Below are 26814 nucleotides of genomic sequence, written 5' to 3' on the forward strand. Positions count from 1 at the left end.
ATGGTGGGGTCTGAAGGGTACAGACATGCATTACTGTGATACTTTAGGACATTTTGAAACTCCAAGGGCCGTTGAAGTTGCAATAATTGAGTTTTTTGGCCATTTGGGGGCAGGAAACCAATGCTGAGATATTATCACCTTTTCAGCCAACCAACCAACCAACCAACCAACCAACCAACCAATCAATCAATCAATCAATCAATCAATCAATCAATCAATCAATTAATCAATCAATCTGTTAAAATATATGATGTTATTGTGTAGTTCTCCCTGAGCCTCTTGGTGCTGGCCGGTCGTATCCGGTACATTCTTCCTGACCTCAACAGGAAGAAAAGGCTGTTGTTTGGGTAGTTGGGCTCTTTAATGATTCTAGACTTCTTATTCTTGCAACGTCATCCTTTAGAGCACTGCCTATTGTATGTTTACTTTAAAGTGGTTATGGCTAAAAACATGAGTACACAAGTTCCATCTTTGTAGTGTGTGGTTACTGCCATCTTCACTGTGTGCATGCTGAGTTTTGACAAGTGACAATGCAACTGGTTCTGCAGTGTTTGGAAGGCTATGGGCTATATTAGGCTATAGGCTGTAGGCTATAACAACTGGTACTGAATTCATTAACTGGATATTTTAACAACAGGATCATGGTTACACATGATTTGATAAAAACACCAACAAGGCTGTTCTTCTGCATCACATTGTGTATAGGATGCAATGAGGTAGGCTAATCAACTCAATCATTTTTAAACTGAATGTACTAATTTTTACCCAGATCTGTTCAGTTTTTACCTGTTAGAGGGCCACATAGCCACGCATCAAGAGAAAATAATAGACAAGCCGTTTTAGACGGGTCTGCTTTGGTCTTGACTAATTTATTAGAAAAATATCCGTCTTTTTGACAGGTAAGTGCTTTACTATGCTTACCTGCTAGTTTCTAACCTTGTCTATCTGCTGTTTGGAGCTGGGCAAGTGTCATGGATTTAGTCTGTTGAGGCTGGAAGTAGGGTTGCAAAAGGCCTGAACATGTTAAGTCTTTATTATTATTCCAATCAGTTTTGATTATATTATTATTATGTTTCAAGTGTTTTATGATATTTCAGTTAACCAGCAGATGGTAGCATTAAGTAAAGTACACAGCTTCTAACTTGTTAGCACTTTCTGCTAGTTTTGAGCTAGCTGTTATCATATGGGTTGTAGCTTGATTGAGCATTATCTTTGAGGTGTTTTAATTTACCTATTTCCATTCATTGTTTATTGTAAAGGATTTATTTTGTAAATTAGTTATTCACTTTAATCTCTAAGTTTGATACAGCCCAACTTGTTGGCTCCACCTTTCTCTTAACTTGCTAGCTCGCTAGTCACCACTTATTACTTGATTTGACTGCTCATGATATGGTAAATACAGCCTGAGCAAATTACCATACATTAACATTTTTTTCCCATTATTTCCTGTTAGTTCCCATATAAGCTTTCACCTTGCAGTATAACCCTAACTGGAAATCAAGTTGATGAGAGTGCTGACAGTGAACTAAAAGACGAATGGCCTTAGAACAAAAACAGTAAACTGAAAGATGCTAAGACACTCTGTATAGTTGAGTGGGTGATAATTGTGTGTGTGCATCAGTACAGGTGACCCCTTTCACATTACTCGTAGTCATTTAATCCATTTGTCAAAACATCCATTAGTGCAGATTTAAATGTACTTATGATGGAATAACATATTCAAATTCAGTTGTTCAACTGCAAAGTGTGGCCTATATCTGGATTTTTTGGGTAGACACACATGGCATGAACACTTAAAAGTATTCTCATCAATGGGTTTGTATGATATCTTACGAAATATGAAATTCTGTTTTCAGTTTTGAAACATTGAGTGGTATGCAATCTTGATGGTTAAGTTTAGGCATCTTAAGGTAACAGATGAAGGTCGTAGTTAGACTTAGTACTTTGGGGACACAAACTCCGAAGTCCTGTGTTTTGGGACCCATCCACCGCCCCCTACGAGGTGCTTTTGTAATACGTCACATGATTTCCTTCTTTTATCCAAAAGTAATTTCTACAGTAATGAATAGGCTACGTGGATAAATCCATTGTCCTTGGCATATGAAGGAATTCATGTACTAGTATGCATAAGATAAAAGGAGAGGACAGTTGAGAGGACTGTTAGGACAAAGAGACATTTCAAGATAATGGAAAGTGTGTCACAATGAGCATGCTGAGGCCATAACACTACCGCTCATTTGTGTGTTTAGTCAGTTTAGAAATATGTCATGGTTATTGAAACAGGCTATCTTAGACACTTGTCATTCATTTCCACATGAGCAGATTCCTACATATACCACCTTACTGTGGCAAAGCAAGTGCGGGCAGGTACAGAGGATAATACTTGATGAAAGGAAATGGCTCTTCAATTGTGGCTTTGTTCATGACAGCTACCAAACTGATAATCACATCAGGAAGCAGGAAGATGCAGAAAAGATAGAATCACTATTTACCCAATTTATGCATTTCAAAGGAAATTGGAAAAAACTTTTCAACAACTGTGCGACTCACTCAAAATAAAATAGTATATATACATATGGTTACAGCTTTTTGGTGAAGATATTGGGTCTGATTAGACATATTGTAAATATCCAGACAATTAAGTAAATAAAGTGTCCTTTCAGGTGAAAAAAAACAACCTTGTGTGTGTGCCTGTAAAGAGAACATTTGATCATCCCGCTTCGCTCCAAAGTTGCGACTGCTTCCCATGTGTACACCTAGCTAATGTTTTATCACACATTGTATTCCATATTGAGTCACATAAATCACTGTGACCCAAGTGACTACAAAGAGCAATAATAGCAATATCATGGAGTTCTTTGTTATTATTGCAGGATTCTTTTCTTGAACAAACTAAACTATTTGTGCCACTCTGGAAATATTGGGTAAATTGGCACTTTTAACTGTTTTCCTCTTTTATCTCTTCATCTGTTTTCACAGTTCCTCTTCTTGCTGTCTCATGACCGGCACAAACCTTTGTCTGAATACCCCCGTCTCTCTGATTGACACCAGTGAGCTTATTAATGTGTGTGTAGTAGTCCATGCCTGTGTGGTTCTGTACTTGGGTACTAGATTGTGCATATATGTGTGTGTTTATGTGTGCTGACAGTAGATTTTGAGCAGAACTGGACAGCCCGTCTGTTGCTGACAGGAGAGTTACTCCCATGTCAGTTCCTGAAGAGGGAGTGCTGATATAACAAGAGGTCTGAGTGACCTTGATTCAACCAAAGAACCTGATGAAAAATATTTTGGAACTATGACAATCTTGCTGGTCTGTGTGATTCACAAGCATAAGTTGAACAAATACAGAAATACTTTTTAGTCATGGTGCTTGCTTCCTCACAGACTAGTTCTCTGGTAAAATGATTCATGTCTTGGTAGTTGATGTTGATTGAGAGCAAAACCAAAAGGTCGTCACATGAAACCCTGATGATGCTGAGTAAAGTAAATGCGTAGGTGTTTGTTCTTTAAAGAAATGCACAATTAAAACCACATCTGTCAAAGGGGTGGAGGCATGTTTTGCATCTAAATGTTACTGACGCAATGTGCATGTTGCTACTTGCTACATGACGTATCTGTGTGTTTGGCACAGGTTGGGTTTTATTAAGAAATACTACAAGACCTAAAGAGTAATGCAGATATATATACAGGTGTGTGTGTGTGTGTGTGTGTGTGTGTGTGTGTGTGTGTGTGTGTGTGTTTGCACACATTCACCTACTTTATTTCGCAAAAAACACTGTTTAATACCAGTGTCACCCCGGGCACAGCGCAATTAAAATCCAATACTCTCCAGGAGTCCATAACATGCAGGGTTTACTGACAGGGAACAGAACCCTAATGGCCAACAGAGAGTACAGCAACAAAATGATGGAAAAAATGATCACAGAGGTTGCACTGCTGGCAAATGTGAACATCTTTTAGATGCACAGACAGGCAGCTGTGAAAATGACTGTCACTTCAGCTCAACAGATATTCAAAAGATATACACACATATGTAAATTCCTCAGAGGGGAATCATGCTGTTATTTTTCAGAAGCAATGAAACATGTGGTTTGATGGAGTGACACTAAAATAGGCTCGTAAAAGTATGTATCTTTTAAATTTAGACTACATAACTGATGATAGAGCTGTAATGACAGTATGTGTAGAGACTAAGTCTAAGGGCCACATGGAATGATTTGGGTGTAGTCACATTTTTAGAAAATGTCATGTAGGTGTCATTAAGAACATGACTCATAACACAACTGTTATATATACTGTATATATCATTGACTATGATAAGCCACTGATAGAAATGATCTGGTAAAGTCCCTTACTTCCACTGAAATTAGGTAATTTATCCTCTGCAGTGATGTAGTCTTTGCTTTCTTCTCACTTTAATGCTAACTTTCACTTTTAGACCAAAAATCCTCATGTTTGCAGAGTTAATTGCTCTTACGGAAGTGACCGTCTGATGAACTTTTCTGTTTAAACATTGCAGCAAAAGGCTACATGTAACATAGCAGCAACATAACAGAGTAAATGGATCAAAGGGAAATAAATATGGTAATTGAAAGTGAGCCATGTTGCCATACTGTAAAAAATTTAAACAGGCTCCCAGACCAGTTGGATTGGTTTTGAGTAACAGAGATTACAGATCAGGCAGGTTTTTTTTACTGTAATATAATCAGATACATTAAACAGTGATGGAACTAAGTATAATCTCTCAGTATGGAAGCAGTGGCAATTGTCTTGGTTCAATCCTTTTTGTCATTTAGTAAATGTTGATAATTTTGGGTGCTTTCACATCTGAGCTGTTTGGTCCGTTTTAACCGAACTGGTGCATTTCGTCGGAGCGTGCGGTTGTTTTGGGGTGGTGTGAAAGCTCTTTCGAACTGGTGCAGACCAAACAACCAAACTCTAGTCCACCTGAAAACATCGGTCTTGGTTTGCTTCTAAGTGAGAGAGAGAGCTCTAGAGTTTGGTTTACTTGAGGTGCAGGTCCATAGAAAGTAAACCATAGTAATCTCTCTCACATCAGGGTTTGCCTTATCCTTTGGTACCATCTCACTTGTCTCATTCGAAGAATGAAATGATCGGAAACATGCTTTCTTGTATATATGTATATTTGATTGCTAGAAACTCCAAAGCAAAAGCAGAAAATCAGAGATCGCATATTTTCTGTAAGGGTGACACAGGTGGACACAATCAGGCAATCAGGGAACACAGCAGACCGATGACACAGGAGGAAGAGCAAGTGACCTGAAACGAGAGGAGGATTACTTTTCAAAATAAAACATGAATTTCACAGGACAAAAAAAACAAGACAGGACACCTCCCACCCTGGTGTGACAATATTTGATATTGGTCCATTATTTCTCATAACAGAAAGTGTCGGCAAATTTCACTTGGATATTCTGTCCAATAAACAAGTCAGTTGGTGTAAACAGTCTAAATCTTTCTTCTTCTTCTTCTTCTTCTTCTTCTTCTTCTTCTTCTTCTTCTTCTTCTTCTTCTTCAATTTCCCTTGCTCCCATCATCATTAAAGGGAAGTCTGTGACTGTTCAGCAGTACAAATACTTGGAAACCATCCTGGATGATAAACTTACATTTGATGCCAACACTGATTTTATTTAGAAAAAGGTAAAACAAAGACTCATTTTCTTAAGGAAGCTTAGAAGTTTTAGTTGACAAGTCTCTGTTGTATGTTTTAATTATTTTATTGAGTCAATTTTAACATTTGTTATGCCATAAAGTTACTGATTAAATTGAGATTATCTTTGCTACCTATCAACAGCCACACAGTAAGCTCAGGTTATCTTTTTGCATTCCCAAACCCAATACAAAGTGAGTTTAATTGTCTTCGCTCAAGGCAGAGGTTTTACCTCCCAAGGTGACAGATGAGATCATGTATTGAGTCAGCTATATTGGTTGTTTAAACAAAATGGGAATTGGCCTGTGTTTTCTTTACTTCAGCTGCTTCCTTTGATGGTTGTTGTGACGTGACGAAAACAGTGCTGTTAACTTGTGTAATGGTGTTATTGAGTTTTTGTCTATATTGTTGTATTTTATATCCGTTTCTATCGACTGCTGTTTGCATACCAAATTACATCTTGGGGACATTCAAGCTTTACTCTATTCTTCTCTCTTTTACTGTGAAATTCCACTCTGACATTGACTAAATTACTGCATTTAACACTGCCAAGTGCAACCTACTGTATATGGCAAAATTTGATAATTAAACCTCCCTTAATTGTACAAGTTTTTACGCTCACTTAAGGTGGTTCTTGCCTTTGTCGAAAGAAGTTAATGTGCAAAATGGGATATGGAAACACCTTCACCGAATAATGACGTAGGAAACATTTAACTCATATGACTGATCAACTGTTTCTGCTGTCAGCGTCTTCTCGGATGATTGGATAAACCATCTGACTATCTCTTGCCGTCAATCAGGAGAAGAGAGACAACATATTTTCCATTGAGAAAAGCCTTCAGTACCTTCTCTCAATTAAAAAAAATACTCTCCAGGTCTGATAAAACTGATGCTACTGCAGCATCTAAGCAAAACCTCTTTAAGAACCACAGTTATTGTTCTGAAGGAACAGTTCCCTACTACATCCATGCTCTTGTGTGATCGTCACCCCCTCTACCCCCTCAACTGCCAGTAGCTCCTCAGTGGACGCTGATTGGCTGGCTCTCTTTCAATCTAACCACAAACACTTTACTTGGAGCTTTACAAGATGGGTTTTTAGTAGGTGATCAAATGTGTGCTTCAATCAAGATTGTTGATAGATTGTTTTGTTTTTATGAGTGGTTTTGAAAGTGGAGTCCAGGGACCTTCAGGTGATTCCGCCCCAAAAATGAAGACTTTCATTGTGTGGACCATAAACATGACCCTAAAATGCAACTACACTATTGTTGCTAAAGAAATTGTAATATTAAAATGTAGTTTTAGGAGCTAACCATTTCTTAGCATGTCAATAAGTGTAGGCAGTAAAACCACTAAAGGGTTGTTGATCAATATGAACGCTATACCTTGTATCCATATCAATATATGATATGATTACAACAGGGTTAGTGTTGTTTGTGTTTAAAGCTACAACAAACAATACATGACTTCACCTGAACCTGCGCCCTGGAGCTTTAGTGCCACAGACAGCAAGTGCTGCTGCCAGGGTCACTTCTAAACGCCGCCCTGACGGAGGAGGCAACGACTCGAAAGACAGGGAACTTCAGAAAGCTGGTTGCCTCAGTATATGCCATAGGCTGTATAAATGTGGGATTCCCCCCCTCCCGTGGATCACACACTTGACCAACTGCGCCGCACAAGAGTCTGATGGGTGATTTGAATTCAGCGATCCTCTGTGGGTAGATGTGGTAGTTGTGGTGAAGGTTCTATACGTGTGTGTGCGTGTGTTTGTGTGAATGTGCGCTCCTAGAATAGAAAGCCAAAGGAAGAAGAAGAAGAAGGAGAAGAAGAAGGAGAAGAAGAGAGAGGCGGGATCGGTTTTTGTGCCTTGTTGAAATCCCGTCTGTAACAGATCGTTTAGCACTTCGCGCTGCCTTTGTGGATCTGATGGATCAGTGGATGTGATGCCCGTTTATATCATCGACCGAAAAATCCCCGACACATCTGGTAAGTCGCTCACTTATAATGCCATCTGCGTCTCCGTCTATGTTTGTGTGTGTGTGTGTGTGCGCGTGTGAGTGCATTCTTTTTGCATGTGTGCGCGTGCCGGCATGGGGCAGCGTGCACTAGTTGATCATGCCACCCCCTTGGAATTCCCAACGTGCAACAGGAGATGAAGATCTGCTGCACATTTAACTGCGTGCTCACACCGCGTGTGTTGCAGCCGAATATTTTTTATCATTGGAGTCTTTTGCATTTGGTCATATCAGAAAACACCACTTCCAGTAGGCTATTACATCTGGGTATCCTAAGCTTACTTTGTGGATTTGGTTTACTGTATACAGGCTACCAGCTGTAGCCTAAAGAGAGTAGGTGGTATACCTTTAAAAGTTACTTTTTCTATCCCATTTATACAATCAGAAAAGCCATTAGGAGAGCAATTTAAGAGGTGGGCTTCATTTCAGCTATATCACAGCACCTTTGGGCACCAAGTCGCCTCCTCCGAAAAAAATGATTTTTTAAAGGGATTTAAGTCTTCAGTGAGCAGCTCCCACACCCATTGCTGAAAATCATATCCCAGAGAAGGTGTTGTTTTAAGTTAAAGTAGGTCACATTCCTGTACCTATTCAAACTCAATTAGATACATGCCATGCTCATGGTCCTCCCAGATGTAGGTTGTAAAAAAAAAAGTGACTTTGTGCAAGTAGTCATGCGTTTACTTGACTATGTTTGCGTTTACAGACACATGGGCTGGTTTTCAGGCTTCTCTTAGAATTTAGAAGGGGTTAGTAAGTTCCCACAAGACATGGGGACTGTTTACGTTTCAGATATATCATAACAGACAAAAAAAAACTCAAAGAGCTTTGACACACCATCCAAAATATCAGAGCCACATCGTGAAATTAAAACCGGTGACTGCGTCCTGCAACAGGAGCAGTCACACCAGCAGCAGAAATGACAGCTCACCTTACAGATTACTCACACCCATGCAGCATTTGGCCTTCCTCCTTCGCAGAGCAGACATCCTTAAGGGCATCAGTGTCACACACTTACTGCACTAACAGGTTCCTTAATTCACCCAGAAGCCATGTTGAGCGGGAACAAGAACTTTAAATGTGTACAAATCCTGTTTCCTCTTGAGTCATAAATATAAGTAAAGAAACAAAGTAGAAAGCATTATCTATGAGTGCTACATAAGTGCATGTACAGTAAGTGCTCTTTAAGATTCATACCTAACATGCCTCTGTTCACCAAAATGTGATTTAGGACCTCTCAGTGTCCAGTGTCCTTCTCTGTTATTACGTCTTTCTTTCCCGTCAATCTAATGTTCATTTTCACACATTCCTTCACTCCATTTTAATGTCCCTTTTCCTTTTCAATAAATTTAACAGGCGTTTTCATTTCTTGGCATGCAGTGTACCAGGATTCGGGCAAATTAATATAATAAACAGCCTCTCCAATGCTGACATGCATGCACACATGGTTTTATTAGACCTGTGGGACCGCTGTCACGATGATGTGTTTGCTTGCACAAAGAAAAAAAAAGTTTCACAAAGTGTCTGCCCCCTCCTGCAGCCAACCAGAGGGAGGTTGACAGGACGTTCTGTGTCAGTCTCATCTCCTGCTGTTTGGCCAGCAATCTCTCAATTTCTTCCCATATTTTCAGTTGCCTGTCGTAGAATGACATCCTTCAAACACAAACACTGCAAAAAGGAAAGATATCCATTACTGTGCATGCAGGGCCACCACTGTCCTATAATAAATCTAATGATAATGACGTAGAGTGAAGTCATACACGCTATAGTGCTGGTGTGGAGTTGGGATAGAAGCCTGTTCGGAGCTGTGGTTGGTGGATACAGTAATGGCCAATTACCAGCCTGGATAATGACTGTAACCGGGAGAGTTTACCTTACATTATGCTATTGTTTAGTCATGAAGAAGAATGATAGGGGATTTGATATTCACTGTGGTTATTACCGTAGGTGATGTCATGTATCTGTGGTTGTCTACCGGTTCAAAGGAAGTAAAGAGACTTTGTCCTTTGGTCGGGTAGCGCTCTCATCTCAGCTAGCTTGCAGAGAGACCCACCCATCTGCACAGACGCCTCATGACACAAGCTTGTAAAAGCGTGTGTGAGAGCATGGCTGTGGTTGTGTGTGTGTGCCATGAATGCACCAGTGTGTGCGTGTGCACGCCTTCTGTAGGGGATTAAGGATTAATTGCCTTCAGAGATAGACTTAACTGCTTGTTACATGAACTTTGTAAAGTTCTCACTTGGCCCCAGAGAGGAAAACAACCCTGTATAGTAAGAAGCTGGGGGAAGGTCGCTCTTTTTTCCCATTCTTCAGAAGTGTGTGTTTTTTGTTGTTTTTTCCCATCCGGGGTGTACTGCCACTAGAGGGTAAGAACTTCCACTTTTCTCACCTTTTGCTCCAGGACCGATTCAAAAAAAACAAAAAACTATTTTTTTCTTTTTCACATTTTCTTTCTTGTATGCTACCGGGTGTCTTTTATCTCCCTTTCACTCTTTTATTTCTTTGTTCAGCTTGTGCCTAAATAGCCTGGAGATGTTATAGCTGTTTGCTTTATTAATGTCAAAATGTATATGTTTCGATAGCATGTTGCTAAAGTACCAAGCTCCTCACATTTCTTTAGAATTAGATTGTTTAATGTTGCTGACAAAATGAAAATGGATGTGTTAAAGACAATTTATTTAGATTTTTTAGCTCATGTTTGATTCTTATATAAACTATTCTTGAGTTCAGTGCCTTTAAGTCCCCTTCTTTCCTTTTGTTTGGGGGTACAAATAATGGTTATTTTCATTAGAAATAAATTGATTGATAAATCAGTAAAATCAGTTAGAAAATCAGAAAATCATTCTCATCGCCCACTCATCTTTTAATTGCTTATTTTGTCCGACCTAAAGTCCAAAATTACTTAAAAAGTAATATAAACCAGATTAAAGCAACACTTTCTCATATTTAAGAAGCTGCAACCAGCAAATGTTTAGCCTGTGAGATGATGATTAATTGTTAACCAGAATTGTTACTGATTCATTTCCTGTCAGTCGACTACTCGTTTCAACTCTACCTTTGTGATTTTCCCCTCTCCTCAGGTGAGTTGATACAGCTGGCAGCTGAAGGAGGAGACCCGATAATGACAGAGACAAACCCCCCCAAGTCAACTAAGAAGCCCCGCTGGACCTCCCTAGAGGTCGGCCTCATTACCATCGTCTCCTTGCTTTTCATCGTCATCGTTGCCCTCATCATCCTCTTTGCCACACAGAAGAGTGGTAAGTGCTGAAGGAACGAGAGTACAAGTGATAATCAGAAGAAAACCGGAGTGGCTCTGAGAAAAACACACTCATGATGATGAACATATGGTAAACCTGATAAAAAAAATATATTGTGTCATGTAATTAAAAACATTATTTAGGAGCCATTCAGCATAGAGGACATTCTTTGTTTTCCTTTTCATCTCAATATTAAGTAAACCATTCAGCACTTTTAAAGCTGTGTACATGCACTAACCATAACTTCAAGTTGAGTTTGTGTTTAATGGCAAGCGTGAAGGAGTGTGCTTAAGAGCAGCATTTTGTTCAAGTGAATTGGAGACACTCGAGCTGTGAGATTTGAAAGCATAGTGCAAAAGTACAACCACTGAGCCAGGAAGAAGAATGTAGTATGCAAAGGTCCTTTTCAGAGTTTCCGTACCACAAGACATGGTGTTATTTTAAATGTCAGGCTTTTGTGTATATTATAAAGAATCGTGTATCTAATATCTCGCTATATACGTCACAAAATTCACAGTATGACAAATGGATAATTTAAAATGGCCAGAGTGAAATCGATCAAACACACCCACCCATCTTTCCTCGCCATGGGAAACCAATTGAACCCGCTTTACTCCAATCAATCTTACAATATGAGCATCATATGGGTTTTCTAATCATTAATATCCTGACTTGGATATCAAGTTTATTAAACTGGAACCGACACAAAATCTTTGTTACATACCACTATGATTTATTAATTACTAGTAAGTCCAAGGACGACGGAATACTGTGCTGTGTTCAAATAAAATCTGTTTACTACATAAACACACATAATAAATAGCTTATTTAATGATCTACAGATTAATTATTGACAAATGGTACAACTAGGAAGTTCAGGAGGTCAAGTATGCAAAAAAACAAAAACAAAAAAAGCTGATCTAATGATACTTAAAAAACGGTTGGGTTAACATACATCATGTGTTTGTGTGTTGTGCTATTATTATCTTCAGCAAGCTTGTGCTTAATAAATGTGTAAGATGCCATGTCAGGAAAAATAAGAAAGTTTAATGACTATGTTTCTACCTATGTGTGCACTCAACCACGTGCACATCATGTGCGTTCACATATAATGCATGAAGCAGTGTTTTTATGGTTTAATGATGGCACCTTTGGGCATGATAGCTCACTATGCGTGCGTGTGTTTGTCTAAGTATATGTCAGACTTAATTTGATTAAGATTTTAGCACCTTAATGATTCCTGACAGAGTTAAAGCAACACTTCTAAGCAGTTAGGGGTGTAAGAAAGTTGGGATAGCAATAAAATAAAGGACAAGGAAAAGAGGAAGGTGAGTATGAGCATTTTACATGATGACTGATGAGTGTATAAAATCCTACTGAATAATGATTTTCTTTGTGTTTTTCCATAGATGAAATATGCACCACAGCTGACTGCACACAGTCAGGTAAGCATTGCTAGTTTGTTTGTGTGTGGAAAAGTCTGATGCAGAATCCCGGGTATTTCAGACATACTCTGGGGAAATTGCTTCTTCAACTGGGAATATATTGCCTCTAAGTCAAAACAATAATTAAACATAAATAGGGTTATTTTTCTTAGATTACCTCTGAACCTATAAACACAACAACACAATTAAATTAGTAAAAAGTAAATCAGAGTGCAAAGGGTGCAGGAATGATTATTGAATTTTAACATAACCTTTTTTATGTACATGCAGTTCTTGGCAGTATATACAGTGTGCTTATAGTCACATTTACAGTGATTATATCATTTACATGTTAAAAAATAAACCATACAAATATATATTATTGACAGGTACAGTGGGGTTGTGTAACTCCAGCATCCCAGCATATTTTTCATGAAAAACACTACCATAGAAAATGAAAGATTTATAACTCTTCCGCTAGTTTCCAGCAATAGACGGCCATTCATTTCCAATGCATTGTGGGGAACCAAAGTCCCAATTCAGTCAGATCTGACAGACAGCCTGTCACAAGAGATCTCCCAGCTGCCTAATGTGATTTAATTGCAGCCAAAAAAAGCTCACACATTTCCAGGACTTGTGTCAAACTTAACCCAATTAGGGTTTGTTATAGTGTATTACTTTTGCAAACAGGTTTATATGAATGTGTTTTTCCAAGTACGGTATATGGATGTTTTTGTAATTAAGCTTATTTAGGTCAAACAACGTTACATTAAAATGCGTTTTTGGTCATAGTATGTTATTTGTTGCTACTAGAAGACCATGAAAAAAATTCTATAGTAGATTAGCACAAAGACAAAAACAGTTGGAAACTGTTTGCTTGGCTCTGTCTGAAATTAACAAAATCCACACTTTGTAAAACACACAAAACAACACATTATATGCAATTTAGTGTAAAACAGACACTTTGCTGTTTTACAGGAATTATATGCCAAACTATTTATTGACCAGGCACACTGATTTCCTGGAGTATCTGCTGGTTGCCTGGCAACCTCAAAGTGATGACAAGACTGCCCCTCACCAAGAAATATTCCAGCATATAACATCCCATAACGTCACAAGACTACGTATACTACTACATATTAAAAAAAAAATTAGACATAATGTTTGTGATCTAAAAAGTAAGCTTAGTGACTTTAGAGGTGCTGGCAGTTCTCCCTTTATGTAGTGTTTATTCTGAGCTAAGCTAACTGGCTACTGGCACATATGCAAGTGGTACTGGTCTTCTTATCTAACTCTTAGGAAGAAAGCAAATAACCATATTTCCAAACTATAAAATGATGAAATGTCAGGCATATCAGACCTCCTCCCTACACATGTATAATTATATGGTTGTCCATAGAACTGTTATGAACGTTCATGTGCGTAGTGCCATACCACCAAGGCTTTTGAGATAATATATTTTGATTGATTTCACATCATACTCCTATATCCTGCGGTATGTTATAGTTTCTTCAGAGCTTGTTTATACTCTGTCCATGCAGCGTCTCGCCTCATTGAGAACATGGACGCTAGCGTGGATCCTTGTGACAACTTCTACCAGTACGCCTGTGGAGGCTGGCTGAAAAAGAACATCATCCCTGAGACCAGCGCTAGATACAGCACTTTTGACATCTTGCGAGACGAATTGGAAGTAATTCTCAAAGGTCAGACACCTACACACACACACACACGCGCACACACACACACACACACACACACACACACACACACACACACACACACACACGCACACACACACAAACAAACATAAACACACACACACACATGCACACACACACACAAACAGAGATCCAAATACAGATAGAAGGAGGGACTCATTTGTGAAAGTTGTAGACCTGCGGTGCCTACATTTGATTATTAATATCACTTTTAGTCCATGATTAAGAGTTGTGACGCAATCTAGAATGTTCTAGTCTTTTGCTGTCCACTTCCTTTTTAAGAGGAGAACAGCTTGATTCAGTTGCTCGAGACTGTCCTTTAGGGACTGCAGCTCTAAACATATCACAGATGCCACAGGAGTTAGGCTTCAGTAATACCATGTGAAAGGAGAGGTTGTCAACAGAAGTAGCATTATTAGTGTGTGTGTGTGTGTGTGTGTGTGTTTGTCTGTATGTGTGTGTGTGTGTGTGTGTGTGTGTGTATGTGTGTGTGTGTGTGTGTGTGTGTGTGTGTGTGTTTGTGTGTGTATGCTTGTGGACATTGCTTTCAGGGTATTTTTGAAAGAGGTCAACACACAGTAGTGAGAAAAATCATAATTGCGAGTTTGTATGCGTGTATCTAAGGAGGTTTGCCTGCTTTCAGCAAGCATTAGAGTCTTGTTAGTGTTCTTGTGGCATGGTAGATAAAGAGAGGGTCAAGTTACACTGCGTATGTGTGAGTGCTGTTGTTTTGTGTGTGTGTGTGTGAGGGTCCATACTTCACCTCATGTTTTCTGCCAGAAGGCCAGTCGAGTCCTGCGCAGCAGGTGCTAAATCTTCATGGGGCACAAACCTTCCACGGACAACCAAAACTCCTCATTTACCATAAATGTATAATTTATTTGCCAGTCCTTTGCACTATAATAACGACAGTGCAGATTGGCTGCAGGAGAAAGAGAGTGATTCAGAGGGGTGAGAGAGAGATTGATCTTTGGGCGAAAGGGAAACCAAGGTTTAAGGTGCAGTCTGTCTTCTGGACTCAGATAATTTTTCACTACCCTCAAGGAATTTATCTCTCCAATCTTCAGGGAAAAACATAGTCCTCTGTCTTGGGACACATTTTTTTCTTTTGCTATCTACCCTTATGATGACATAACGAAAGATAAAACCTAAGCATGGGTTGTAATACCCAGTTTTTAAAAGGATAGTGAACCTATCAAACATCTTTAGGCAACAAATTGATCACTTTTTTTCATGAACCTTAGATTTTTATTTGTGTACTGACAGCTCTTGCTGCCCTCATTTTCCTTTTACTTCTTGATAAACAACCTTTTAAGGATCAATATAACATTCATTACGGTTTAGGGAGTGCTTGTAATGTTGTCAGTATTCATGCTTGCAGTTGTAAAAGTGAATCTTCATTCACTCTGTGAAGTGTAATTATAATATGTGGGTTATTGGAATTCTAGTCCTTCACGGTTATTAGCTTGTACATGAGAGTCTGTATGATTCAGAGATCTCTAATTAGATTTTCTAACAAACAGGACATGTCAGTATAGAATTGTAGGAAAACGCGCCTAAGCAAAAATGTCAGATAAATGATGCATGTTAACATTTTGTTGCATGATTGTACTTTGCTAACACTTCTTGGCCATCTGTTCTGTTCTGCTCTCGTCCACTCTGTTCTCTGTGGCTTAACGGCCATAAAAATCACACACAGAGGGGAAAAAGGAAAATAAACATTGCTCAACAAGGGCTCATTTTTAGCATTTTGTTACTGTATGCGCATTTACGTACATAGCATGACTCTGTGTATGTGTGTGGCGTCATTTCACACCATGTTGTGTTTGACAGAGCAGATTTATCACAGATCTCAGGGTAATATTTGCTGCCTTCAGATAGCAGATAGAGGAAAAAATTACTTCTGCAACTAATGATGGATGGTGTTTCAGAATTGCTGACTTAAGTGCTCTAAATGCTGCATTTACCACAGAAAGGCATGGAGCAGCCAAAAGAACTTGTCTTAATCATTCAACAGCTTTAATCCCAACCAACCGTCAGTGTGGTGCTCATTCCTTCAGGGTTAGCAGTCAGAGTTGGAATGTCTCTGACTGTACTGTACACACACGCACACACACACACGTTCAGGTTTACTTTGTGTACAAGTCTCTGTGTTTAACAGAGAAATAAAAGTGCTTTGTTTTTAAGACTTACTTGATATTCCAAACCAAGGTATGTGTAGGCTAAATTATTTGTTCTTGAACACTTGCAGTAGCGACTAAGGTATACTAGCTGTCAGAACTTTCTTAATGACTGCTGGCGCGGCAATGTGAGGCCTTAGCTGAGTTGTGACCTTTACTGTCGAGGTTACGTCAAACATGCAACCTCTGATCTTGGGACTGGCAGCTTCAACCTGCTTGTATACCACCGCCCACCAATGGACGGATCCTTTTTCCTGTCAACAGCTGCAGGGGCCTGGAAACACCTGGACACTGCAGCGCTCTAGGCAGCATGACAGTGATAAAAAAAAAGGCTGCGTGCGTGTGCATGTGTGTGAATAGCTGTGTAAATTTGTGGTTGCTTGTAAATGCCTTAGATTGTCTGCCTCTGTAAAAGGCCATAAATGATTCATAATGAGGCTGTTTACTGATTGTGACCGGCTTGGTGTGTACACATCTGTGTGAGTTTCTTTTTCTGCCTCCCCCTTCTCAGGTGTGGCCTACTGTGCAAGGATTTACCCAATTGACCATGAGTGTTTTAATTACTAACCGGTTTGTGTCAGGACCAGGAAGGGGAGAACTATAACGGACAGAAGAGGGAAAAATAAACTGATTTTTAAAGTATTCTCTTCAACATTTTTATATGACGATGTCCTATTTACCGCCATGAAATGGCGACTGGAATTGAACCACAGCAGTTAAGTTCAGGCTACAAAAGGTGACAGTTTTAGGATTAGAGGACAGGATTAGAAAAAAGGTTGTGGTTTTGCTTAATACTGCACACAAAAACTGTCATCGGTATACAAACTTGATTGCTCAGGAGAAAGTCCTGCCTTTTGTTACCTGTCCAATACCTCAACCTGTCTACCTGTGTGGAGATTGGCAACACAGTGCACTGATTTTTAGTAATACATATGTGAAATACAAGACAAATAAATATGTTGAATATACACAAATTATTGTGCATTCCTTTTCGTACAAACACACACAACATGAAAGAGCACAGCCTAGGCTTTTAATCCAAACTAAAGAACTGAATACAGACGTGAAACGAAGGAAAAAAGGAGAGTGATAGAAGAAAGAATTAGTGAGATACACAGACCAGGGGCTTTGACGCTAAATGAGCGCTTTCTAACCAGAGGATGATGGTATGTAGAGGAAAGCTTTGAGGATAGGTCAGGAAATGTGAAACAGCATGTGGTAGTCATCTCCAAGCTAAGCTTGAGCATGTGCGTGTGGGCACACTGCTGCTACTCTGTAATATATGAGGTGCTTCTTGCATTACTCCAGGTCTAAATCTTATTTGTATGGAGAAAATTCTAGCCAGAGGCATGCAACACAGGAACCACCCATGTGTCTTACAGAATTTGGCATCATCAAGAGCGTCGAAGGATGAAGTAGCTGTGACGTATGAAAAGTGTTCAGATGTGAAGTGTTTGTCAGGCATGCTGCTAACAGTCAGAGACGGAATGTCTGTGTTTTTCCTGTAATAACAATAACGGAAACAGAACTTATGTCAAACAATGCTGACTGCAATGAGCCATTTGAGATAAATGGTTTCTTCACATGACCTTTGTGATATCAAAATTCCACTCAGAATCATTGCACAACACCATAAATACTGTAATCCTCATAAGCATATCAAATAAAGATAGTAGACCAGAGGTTTGTGGCCAAGTGAAATAAATTGAATGGCAGTGTAATTCTGGGCCAACATAAATATATTGAATAAATTATCCTGAATTGAATTAGTTTTGCCAGCAACGATGCTTATAACAGGAAAGAGTTTAGACCTCCACCAAGGTAAAAAAATCTGTCCTGTTAGCTTTTTCACAGCCAACACTGACAAAACTTTAATTTACAGGAAATCCAGCCAAGGGGCATTACTTTGACTGACAACATGGTACTCAGTCAGTGTCAGAATTGGGGAGACCATTCTCATTCCCAGGTCATCAAATACCAATGCATGTGATATCGACACAAAAAAAACACCCTTTAGCTTCCGTATAGGACATACTGGGCTTTTAATGTATGATGCTCAGAACTGTACGACCGAGTAGCTGTGAGGTATAAACAGCAACAAGGTCTGCATACAGAGCAGGTTGACGTGGATGGATTGGTCAAACAAACATATTTCTGATTGCTCTTTAAAAGAAGGAGAGTAATATGAAATTAATTTGGAATATTCAATTCATATCCCTTAACTTAGCTCAACTCCAGTCACTTTGGAGCCTGCAGACAGAGTAGGTATGGTGGCTGCGTCTTCTTCTCCTGGCGCGATCCTCTCCCTCCATGTTCTCTGTGTCGCCTGGATCCTAGCGGTCCATTCACTGGTTCTTCATAGCAACTCCAAGCAGGCCTTGCCGTCTTGGATCCGCTTCAGCAGCAGGACAACATGTTACCACTACAGTTATTTATGCACTTCACAAATCTAGTTTAATTTGTGTTTGTGCATGTGTGGCAGCAGCCATTCAACCTATACCGCACTACACCACGGACATAAACATTAGGTATAGTATCAAGCACACGCAAAAATGAACATTTTCAAGCATGACTGATAACAAAATCGATTTCTGTAAAGTTAACTTAGAATACTTTCAGAAAATATAAGCCATGCAGATCCCTCCCTAATTACTCAGCATGTGGATGAAATCTGTAAACATCCGGCAAACTAAATCACCATCAGCAGCAAATATTGCATTTTGTTCTTGTCTACAATCATTGAAGTGTACTTTCATAAAATGTTTTGTACAGAAATAGCAATTTAAGCATATTTTCCCATTTAGAAACAGCAAACGTCCTCAAAATAATAGGTAAATAGCCTGCGGCAATTGCGTGGTAATGCTTACATGCTGAAGCTACAGTGAAAAAATAGCAAAAAGCAAAACTATAAAAAAGATGAATATTTGAAGAGTATTAAAAAAGCTGAATATTTAAAAAGAATATTCAAAAGTTGAATATTTGCAAAAATATGAAAAGGCTGAATATTTGAAAAAATATTAAAAAGCTGAATATGTGCAAAAGTAAAAAAGAAAGCTGAATATTTGATGAGACTATTAAAAAAGCGGAACAAGTGCAAAATATAAAAAAGCTAAATATTCGAAAAGAATATTAAAAAGCTGAATATTTAAAAAGATTATTAAAACAGCTGAGTATACTGTTTACAACAGTATAAAAAAGCTTAAAATCTGAAAATAATATTAAGAAAGCTGAAATTGTGCAAAAGACTCTGTGGGAGCCAATCAGAGGCAAGCTCTGGAGGAGCCAATCAGGGGTCAGCTCTGTGAGAACCAATGAGAAGCCAGCTCTATGAGAAGTAATCTGCGGTCGGCTCTGTTAGAGCCAATAGAAGGCAAGCTCTGTGAGAACCAATCAGAGGCCATCTCTGTGAAAATCAGTAGCAAGCTCTGTGAGAGCCAATCACAGGCCAGCTCTGTGAGAGCCAATCAGAGGTCAGCTCTGTGAGAGCCAATCAGTGGCCAGCTCTGTGAGAATTAATGAGAAGCCAGCGCTGTGAGAGCCAATCAGTATCCAGCTCTGTGAGAGCATATAAGAGGCCAGCTCTGTGAGAACCAATCAGAGGCCAGCTCTGTAAGAACCAATCAGAGGCCAGCTCTGTTAGAGCAAATCAGAGGCCAGCTCTTTGAGAGCAAATGAGAAGCCAGCTCTGAGAGCCAATGAGAAGCCAACTCTGTGAGAACTAATCAGAGGCCAGCTCTGTGAGAGCCAATAAGAGGCCAGCTCCATCAGAACCAATCAGAGGCCAGCTCTGTGAGAGCCAATAAGAGGCCAACTCTGTAAAAACCAATCAGAGGCCAGCTCTGTGAGAGCCATGGAGATGGCCCTGCACTTCATATGTAGGTCAAACTAAAGCATACAATCTCTGCACTGATATGCAATTTTTCGAAACAACTCCTTCTCATGGAAAAACTATGATCTGTATTGTTAAAATGTCTTTACTTTGAGCATTATGAGGCTTTGGTCAACATGGAGATATGTTTTTGTGTGGAAAAAGTGAGGAATTACTGCTAAATCAGTGTTTTAAAATCCTGGAGTTTGCTGTCTTTGACCGTGCATGCTGATGATATTTATCATTGAAGTGGATGAGTGCAGAAGGAATCTCTTGGTGTTTTGAGCCCCATATTGCTACAATGAGCACATTATCTGAAAGAAGACAATAATGCGTACATTTTGAGATCAAAATTATATCTGAGAAGTAAACGTGGTGGAAGCTAGAGGAGATTTAGTCAGAAACTTTTGTCAAACAAACTCAACAGCTGAAGCCAGAGTGAGGCAACATCAAAGGGATTCCTTACACTCTGAAACGCAATACACACTCATAATGAACTCTGATCAGGTCTAAAAAAACATAAATCATAAACTGTGATTGTAGGAAAACTATAAAAGATATGAAAGGGGAAAGATATAGCTGTCAATGTCTTGCGAACCGTTAAAAGTTGGAATGAAGTCTGTAGGTGGAAGTATGTCGTACTAGATGAGGTTTAAAGAGAGGCGTGTTTTAAAGGATTTCAAGCTGATCTCCATTGGTTTGCATTATTAAAAAAATATGTAAAAAGCTGAATATATGAAAAAGTATAAAAAAAGAAAAGAAAAGTTGAAAATCAGCACAAAAGAGCTGAAAAGCTGAACATTTTGATAGTTGAAGTGGCTGAAAGTATGCAGCAGCTAGAGGTGACGTAAAAAAAACGTACGGAAGAAGTATGCAAAATAATAATAATAAACCTAAAGATAAGATAGGTTGGAAAGGCTCATAGCATTTCCACCAATGATGGATGGTGTTTCCGAATTGATGACTTAAGTGCTCTAAATGCTGCATTTACCACAAAAAGACGTGGCCAAAAAACGTGTCTGAATCATTCAACAGTGTCTTCTAGTGGCTTTAGTGGGAGCATATTATTTTCCACAAGGCTACACATACTTAAGGTGACATGCCTAACGTATCTGATGTAAGTTACATGACAAACTGACATTTTTTAACCCAAACCATGATCCCAAACCTTACCAAGCAGTTTTGTTGGAATTCAAAACATCAACCACATTTAAAACCACGTTACTAGAAGTCACAAAGGACAACTCAGAGCATTGAAGTGGCAGCAAGTAGTCTTGACCAATAGTCCATGAGGATTTGAAAAGGAGAATGTTAAATCGGTTTAGATTGCCAAAGTCTAGCTTAATGGCAGGGCTAGTGGTAAAGTCAGGAGCTCATCAAAGTCAATGGGCTTCAAACAGCTATTTTGCAAGTTCTCCCACTTAGAAATCATGGAGGGGTCTGAAATTTTCATGGTAGGTCCATGTCCACTGTGTGAGAGATAATCTAATAATAAAAAAGAAAAACCCAGAAATCACAATCTATGATTTTCTAACAATTTATTCGTGTGATACAGCTGAAAATAAGTATTTGAACACCAACGTTAATATTTGGTAGAGTAGCCTTTGTTTGCAATTACAGAGGTCAAACGTTTCCTGTAGTTCTTCACCAGGTTTGTACAGACTGCAGGAGGGGTTTTGGCCCACTCCTCCACACAGATCTTCTCTAGATCAGTCAGGTTTCTTGGCTGTCGCTGAGAAACACAGAGTTTCAGCTCCCTCCAAAGATTTTCAATTGGATTTAGGTCTGGAGACTGGCTAGGCCACTCCAGAACCTTGATATGCTTCTTACGAAGCCACTCCTTGGTTTTCCTGGCTGTGTGCTTTGGCTCATTGTCATGTTGGAAGATCCAGCCACGACTCATCTTCAATGATCTGACTGAGGGAAAGAGGTTGTTCCCCAAAATCTCACAATACATGGCTGCAGTCATCCTCTCCTTAATACAGTACAGTCGTCCTGTCCCATGAGCAGAAAAACCCCCCCAAAGCATGATGCTACCACCCCCATGCTTCACAGTAGGGATGGTGTTCTTGGGATGGTACGCTTCATTCTTCTTCCTCCAAACACGCTTAGTGGAATTATGACCAAAAAGGTCCATTTTGGTCTCATCTGACCACAAAACTTTCTCCCATGACTCCTCTGGATCATCCAAATGGTCATTGGCAAACTTAAGACGGGCCTTAACATGTGCTGGTTTAAGCAGGGGAACCTTCCGTGCCATGCATGATTTCAAACCATGACGCTTAGTGTATTACCAACAGTGACCATGGAAACGGTGGTCCCAGCTCTTTTCAGGTCATTGACCAAGTCCTGCCGTGTAGTTCTGGGCTGATTCCTCACCTTTCTTAGCATCAATGAGACCCCACGAGGTGATATCTTGCATGGGGCTCCACTCCGATTGAGATTGACCGTCATGTTTAGCTTCTTCCATTTTCTAATGATTGCTCCAACAGTGGACCTTTTTTCACCAAGCTGCTTGGCAATTTCTCTGTAGCCCTTTCCAGCCTTGTGGAGTTGTACAATTTTGTCTCTGGTGTCTTTGGACAGCTCTTTGCTCTTAGCCATGCTGAATGTTTGGGTCTTACTGATTGTATGGGGTGGACAGGTGTCTTTATGCAGCTAACGACCTCACACAGGTGCATCTGATTCAGGATAATACAGTGGAGTGGAGGAGGACTTTTAAAGGCGGACTAACAGGTCTTTGAAGGTCAAAATTCTAGCTGATAGACAGGTCTTCAAATACTTATTTTCAGCTGTATAACACAAATAAATTGTTAAAATATCATAGATTGTGATTTCTGGATTTTTTTTTTAGATTTTTTCTCACACAGTGGACATGGACCTACCATGAAAATTTCAGACCCCTCCATGATTTCTAAGTGGGAGAACTTGCAAAATAGCAGAGTGTTCAAATACTTATTTTCTTCACTGTATATCTACTATACTTATTTATGGAAACTGCTGAGCTGGATAACTGTTTCCAACAGTTAATAGTTTAAAAAGATTTTTAAAAAAAGGAGTTGGAATTTCCCGATTTCCGATTAAAATGAAACACTTCAGTGACTAGCTCCACCTGGGCAGACCAACTGCTGCTTGACGTAAAAAGTGGCTCTAATACTGTTAGATTAGCAGACAATTAAATAATTGAAAATCTTACAGATTATAACTTTAAGCAGCACAAGTAGCATTCAAATTTTAAATGCAATGATTGGTTTGGTCCACTTCGAAAAGGACCTTGGGAGTTGCAGCTGACTTATTTTCCCTCTTTTATGGTAAACAATTATTAAACAGTTCTGTTGCTGCTGATTGAGACTCATCGCTCTCATAAAACGTTGGCTTGTTTCAGTTCCATCTTCATTTACAGCTTCTGAGTCTTCTGTTCCCTAAGTATATGCTTCATAATGAGATGTTGGAAGCAGAACTCTAACTGAAAATACTGCAATGAAATGCCATGTGGAACGAGAGGCGACAAGAGGAAATTGTCGATGCAGAGGGAATAAACTCAAAATTCTGATTCTGTATCACGCTGAGTGGTTTTACTCAAATTGATGGGATGTCTCAAACAAACATCAGTTGGCACAAAATCCAATCTCAAATAAATCCAAACACGAACACACATGAGGCGAGAGTATAGAGAGAAAGAGGGTAAACCTTTGGTGTGGTTAAACATTAGCACCAGGCAGTCAGTAATCCAATCACACACAGATGATCTGTGCCCTTTTGCAGGAAGCTCCCTGTGAAGGGTCCCTATCTCAGGACTTCATTAAGATTAAATGAGGACATAAATAGTGCACACATGGTAATGACAAAAAGGGAGGATTAGAAAAATGAAAGGGTAGAAAGAGGCTGAAATGAATGGCTGTCATGCAATGAGTGAACCAAGTAGAAATTAATGAGTCAAAGTATTGAGCAAATTAAAATAATTGAAAATGATTATGATTTAATATCGAAATTAAATGTAGAATATGTTAGGATTTAATGAGAGTGGATATTTCATGAATTATGCAATAACAGAACAGGTGTTTTGAAGACATAATGAGCTGATGTGGCATTAGATAAAATTGGAGATAAAGGTATAAACCTTGTTTTTTTATTGTGCTTTATCTGACTGGCCGGAAAATTACAAAGCAAGAGAATACATCTAATTTTCTTCATCTTTATCTTATGATCTCAACTTACTGTGACATGAGTGATGGACCCAGGGGAGAGTTTCCTGTCAGTTGGATATGTAATTCAAGATCCATCCTATTTCCTGTATTGATCTTGGCATTGCATCAAGATGTGAAGTATGATGGTGTATATCTGTTGATCCTGATGCAACAGAGAGAACTTTATGAGTGACAGGCATGTCACGAGTTGTGTTATGGTTTATTAAAGATAAAGGGTTGACCTACTTACATGATATAATTTTAAAGAGTTTCCTTTTAATTGGTAATATGGAAGTTTGTGATTTTCAGAAATACTCTTTTCCCTTTTTTTACCAAGTGTTGGATGAGAAGATTAATGATGCAAAATAAACACTTCTAAAGCTCTCTAATTAACACATTTTATCTTGTTTGATTAGTGTGACCCTTGTGATCTCATTACCATTTTATAGTGGGTAATTTCCTGAACTTTTTCTTGGCCAGAACCTGTAACTTCCTGGTAATAAATAAATACAAATAAAATAAAGTCCAGTAGATTACCCTCTGTTATATGGCAAATTGTTATTTTGTAGATGAGGTGGATTTAGTTGTTTTTGGACAGAGCCAGGGTAGCTGTTTCCAGTCTTTTTGCTAAGCTATGCTAAGCTAACCAGGAGCTGGAGTTACATATTAAACAAACGGACATGAAAGTGGCTCAGTCTTTTTATCTACCTATTAGCAAGAGAGCCATTGAGCACATTTCTGTAAATAATTTCCCAGTCTGGGATCATTAAAGTAATTCTATTCTATTTCCTAAATGTAAGCCTAATTATTTAGCCTGGCTGTTACCAGACCAAGTCCAAGTCTACAATTGCACGTTGGTCTGGGAATGCTGCTTTCATTTTCTTTTGCACAAGAGGCGGGCGTAGTTTAAATGGCTACACGGAATTGGAAAGTCCATCAACCAATCATTCCAACGATCTGGATAACGTACTCCATTCGTTTGGCCACCAGTGGGGCTATCTGGTAGATTAAACTTTTACCAAAACCAGTCGGCAGTAAAGCAAATACATCCTTTCTTTGGAGGAATCTTCCAGGGCAAGTTTCTGCTCAATTTTCAAAGTAAACCTGATAATTTAAAACTGCAGCAACAGCTGCATCAATGCTTAGTGGTTGCTGCGCTTCAGTAACTGCCATGTTGAATGTAAATTGTAAACACAAAACTGCTTGTGACGCTTCTCTGTCGTCATCAGGTTTAACCAGCCAATAGCAACCCAGGTGAAAAAAGCCAGCTTGGTAATTGAATCCAGAAAAAAGGGATAGGAAACAGAAGGAATAGACCTGATCTTTTCCAGACCCTTGTGCAGAGCAAATTCAAATTGCTGGCAGAAGGTGGTGGGGATACCGGTCTACTAAGCTACATGCACACTTACCTTAATCGATCGATACATGAACTATGTAAAAATGAAGAATCAAATGATCACAATAAATGATACATGAAGAACACATTGTTTGTACAACTCGATCCGGCTAGCTAACTTTGTGGATGTCAACAAGAGGCAGCTTTGTGAGTGCACAGTAGGGGCAGATTGCTAAACTATCTGAAACCTGTAATTCATGGTATTTTTTAGACTTCAAAAACCTGAAGGTTGGAGTACTTATTAACTACAAACATCAGACAAACAGTAATGCTAGAGTTCTCAATCGTCAACCATCCAAATGCAAAATTATGATAGAGTTTCCGAAAACACATAATGAATTCATGACACACTTTGCATTTACATACAAATGCAATAATGAGTGATATAAATGTAAATGCACATGAATTTCAAACGACAAATGTTTTTACATGTGGAATTCATAAATGCTTCTGACACGTTAATGCAATTTAAACCGTCCATCTATGCTTCTAAATAACCATAAACAACATCAATAGCATTGCGTCTAACATTTACATAAACATTGCAAGTACATATTTATATTTATACTTTAAAGAGATTAACATCATCAACTATTCATAATGCATTCCTTTTAAACCAAATAGACATTATGAATCCTGCATACTAATGATGCTTCATACATAATAATCCACAGACTTTTGGAAAAATAAACTGTTGCATATATTTTCAGAAATGTTGAAGCTAGAACCAGAAAAAAATGGGCCAAGAAGGAACTAGCCTCAATGGTAAAGCTTACATACAAATATATGACCACATTATTTGTTGTACATAATGGTTTATTTGTCAAACCAGTGTAAACAAGTAGTGCCGTGCCACTGACCTATGACCAGGTGTTAAGGATTTCAAGTGCCCACATCAAAACCCTCCCAAATCTCTCTGTACTAAAATAAATCTGTGTTGTAAATCAAGAGCCCCCTTTGTGCCCCAACACACTCGCTGAACCGCACTACATTTTTTAAAGTTTAGTTCCCGAATGGCATATCATCAGATTGCTTAAGATAAAGTTGAGCTAAAGTTTAAGATACCAGATGAGTAGGTGTGAGGTTACAAAGTCTAACAAT

At 39.0% G+C, this 26814-nt stretch overlaps 1 protein-coding gene across 1 annotated transcript in view; it reads left to right on the forward strand.

The window, feature by feature from the left end:
* Positions 1-7231: 7231 nt before the first annotated feature.
* The window catches only part of LOC310947513 (neprilysin-like), a 36010-nt gene continuing 16427 nt past the window's right edge, over positions 7232-26814 (forward strand). Inside the window, exons 1-4 of the mRNA XM_083914340.1 lie at positions 7232-7654; positions 10764-10940; positions 12350-12385; positions 13906-14067. Coding sequence (XP_083770466.1) covers positions 7612-7654; positions 10764-10940; positions 12350-12385; positions 13906-14067 — 418 coding nt within the window. The 5' untranslated portion in view covers positions 7232-7611. The remainder of the gene's footprint in view (positions 7655-10763; positions 10941-12349; positions 12386-13905; positions 14068-26814) is intronic.

The sequence above is a fragment of the Echiichthys vipera genome, assembly GCF_963691815.1.
Source record: "Echiichthys vipera genome assembly, chromosome: 5".
NCBI classification, from domain to species: domain Eukaryota; kingdom Metazoa; phylum Chordata; class Actinopteri; order Perciformes; family Trachinidae; genus Echiichthys; species Echiichthys vipera.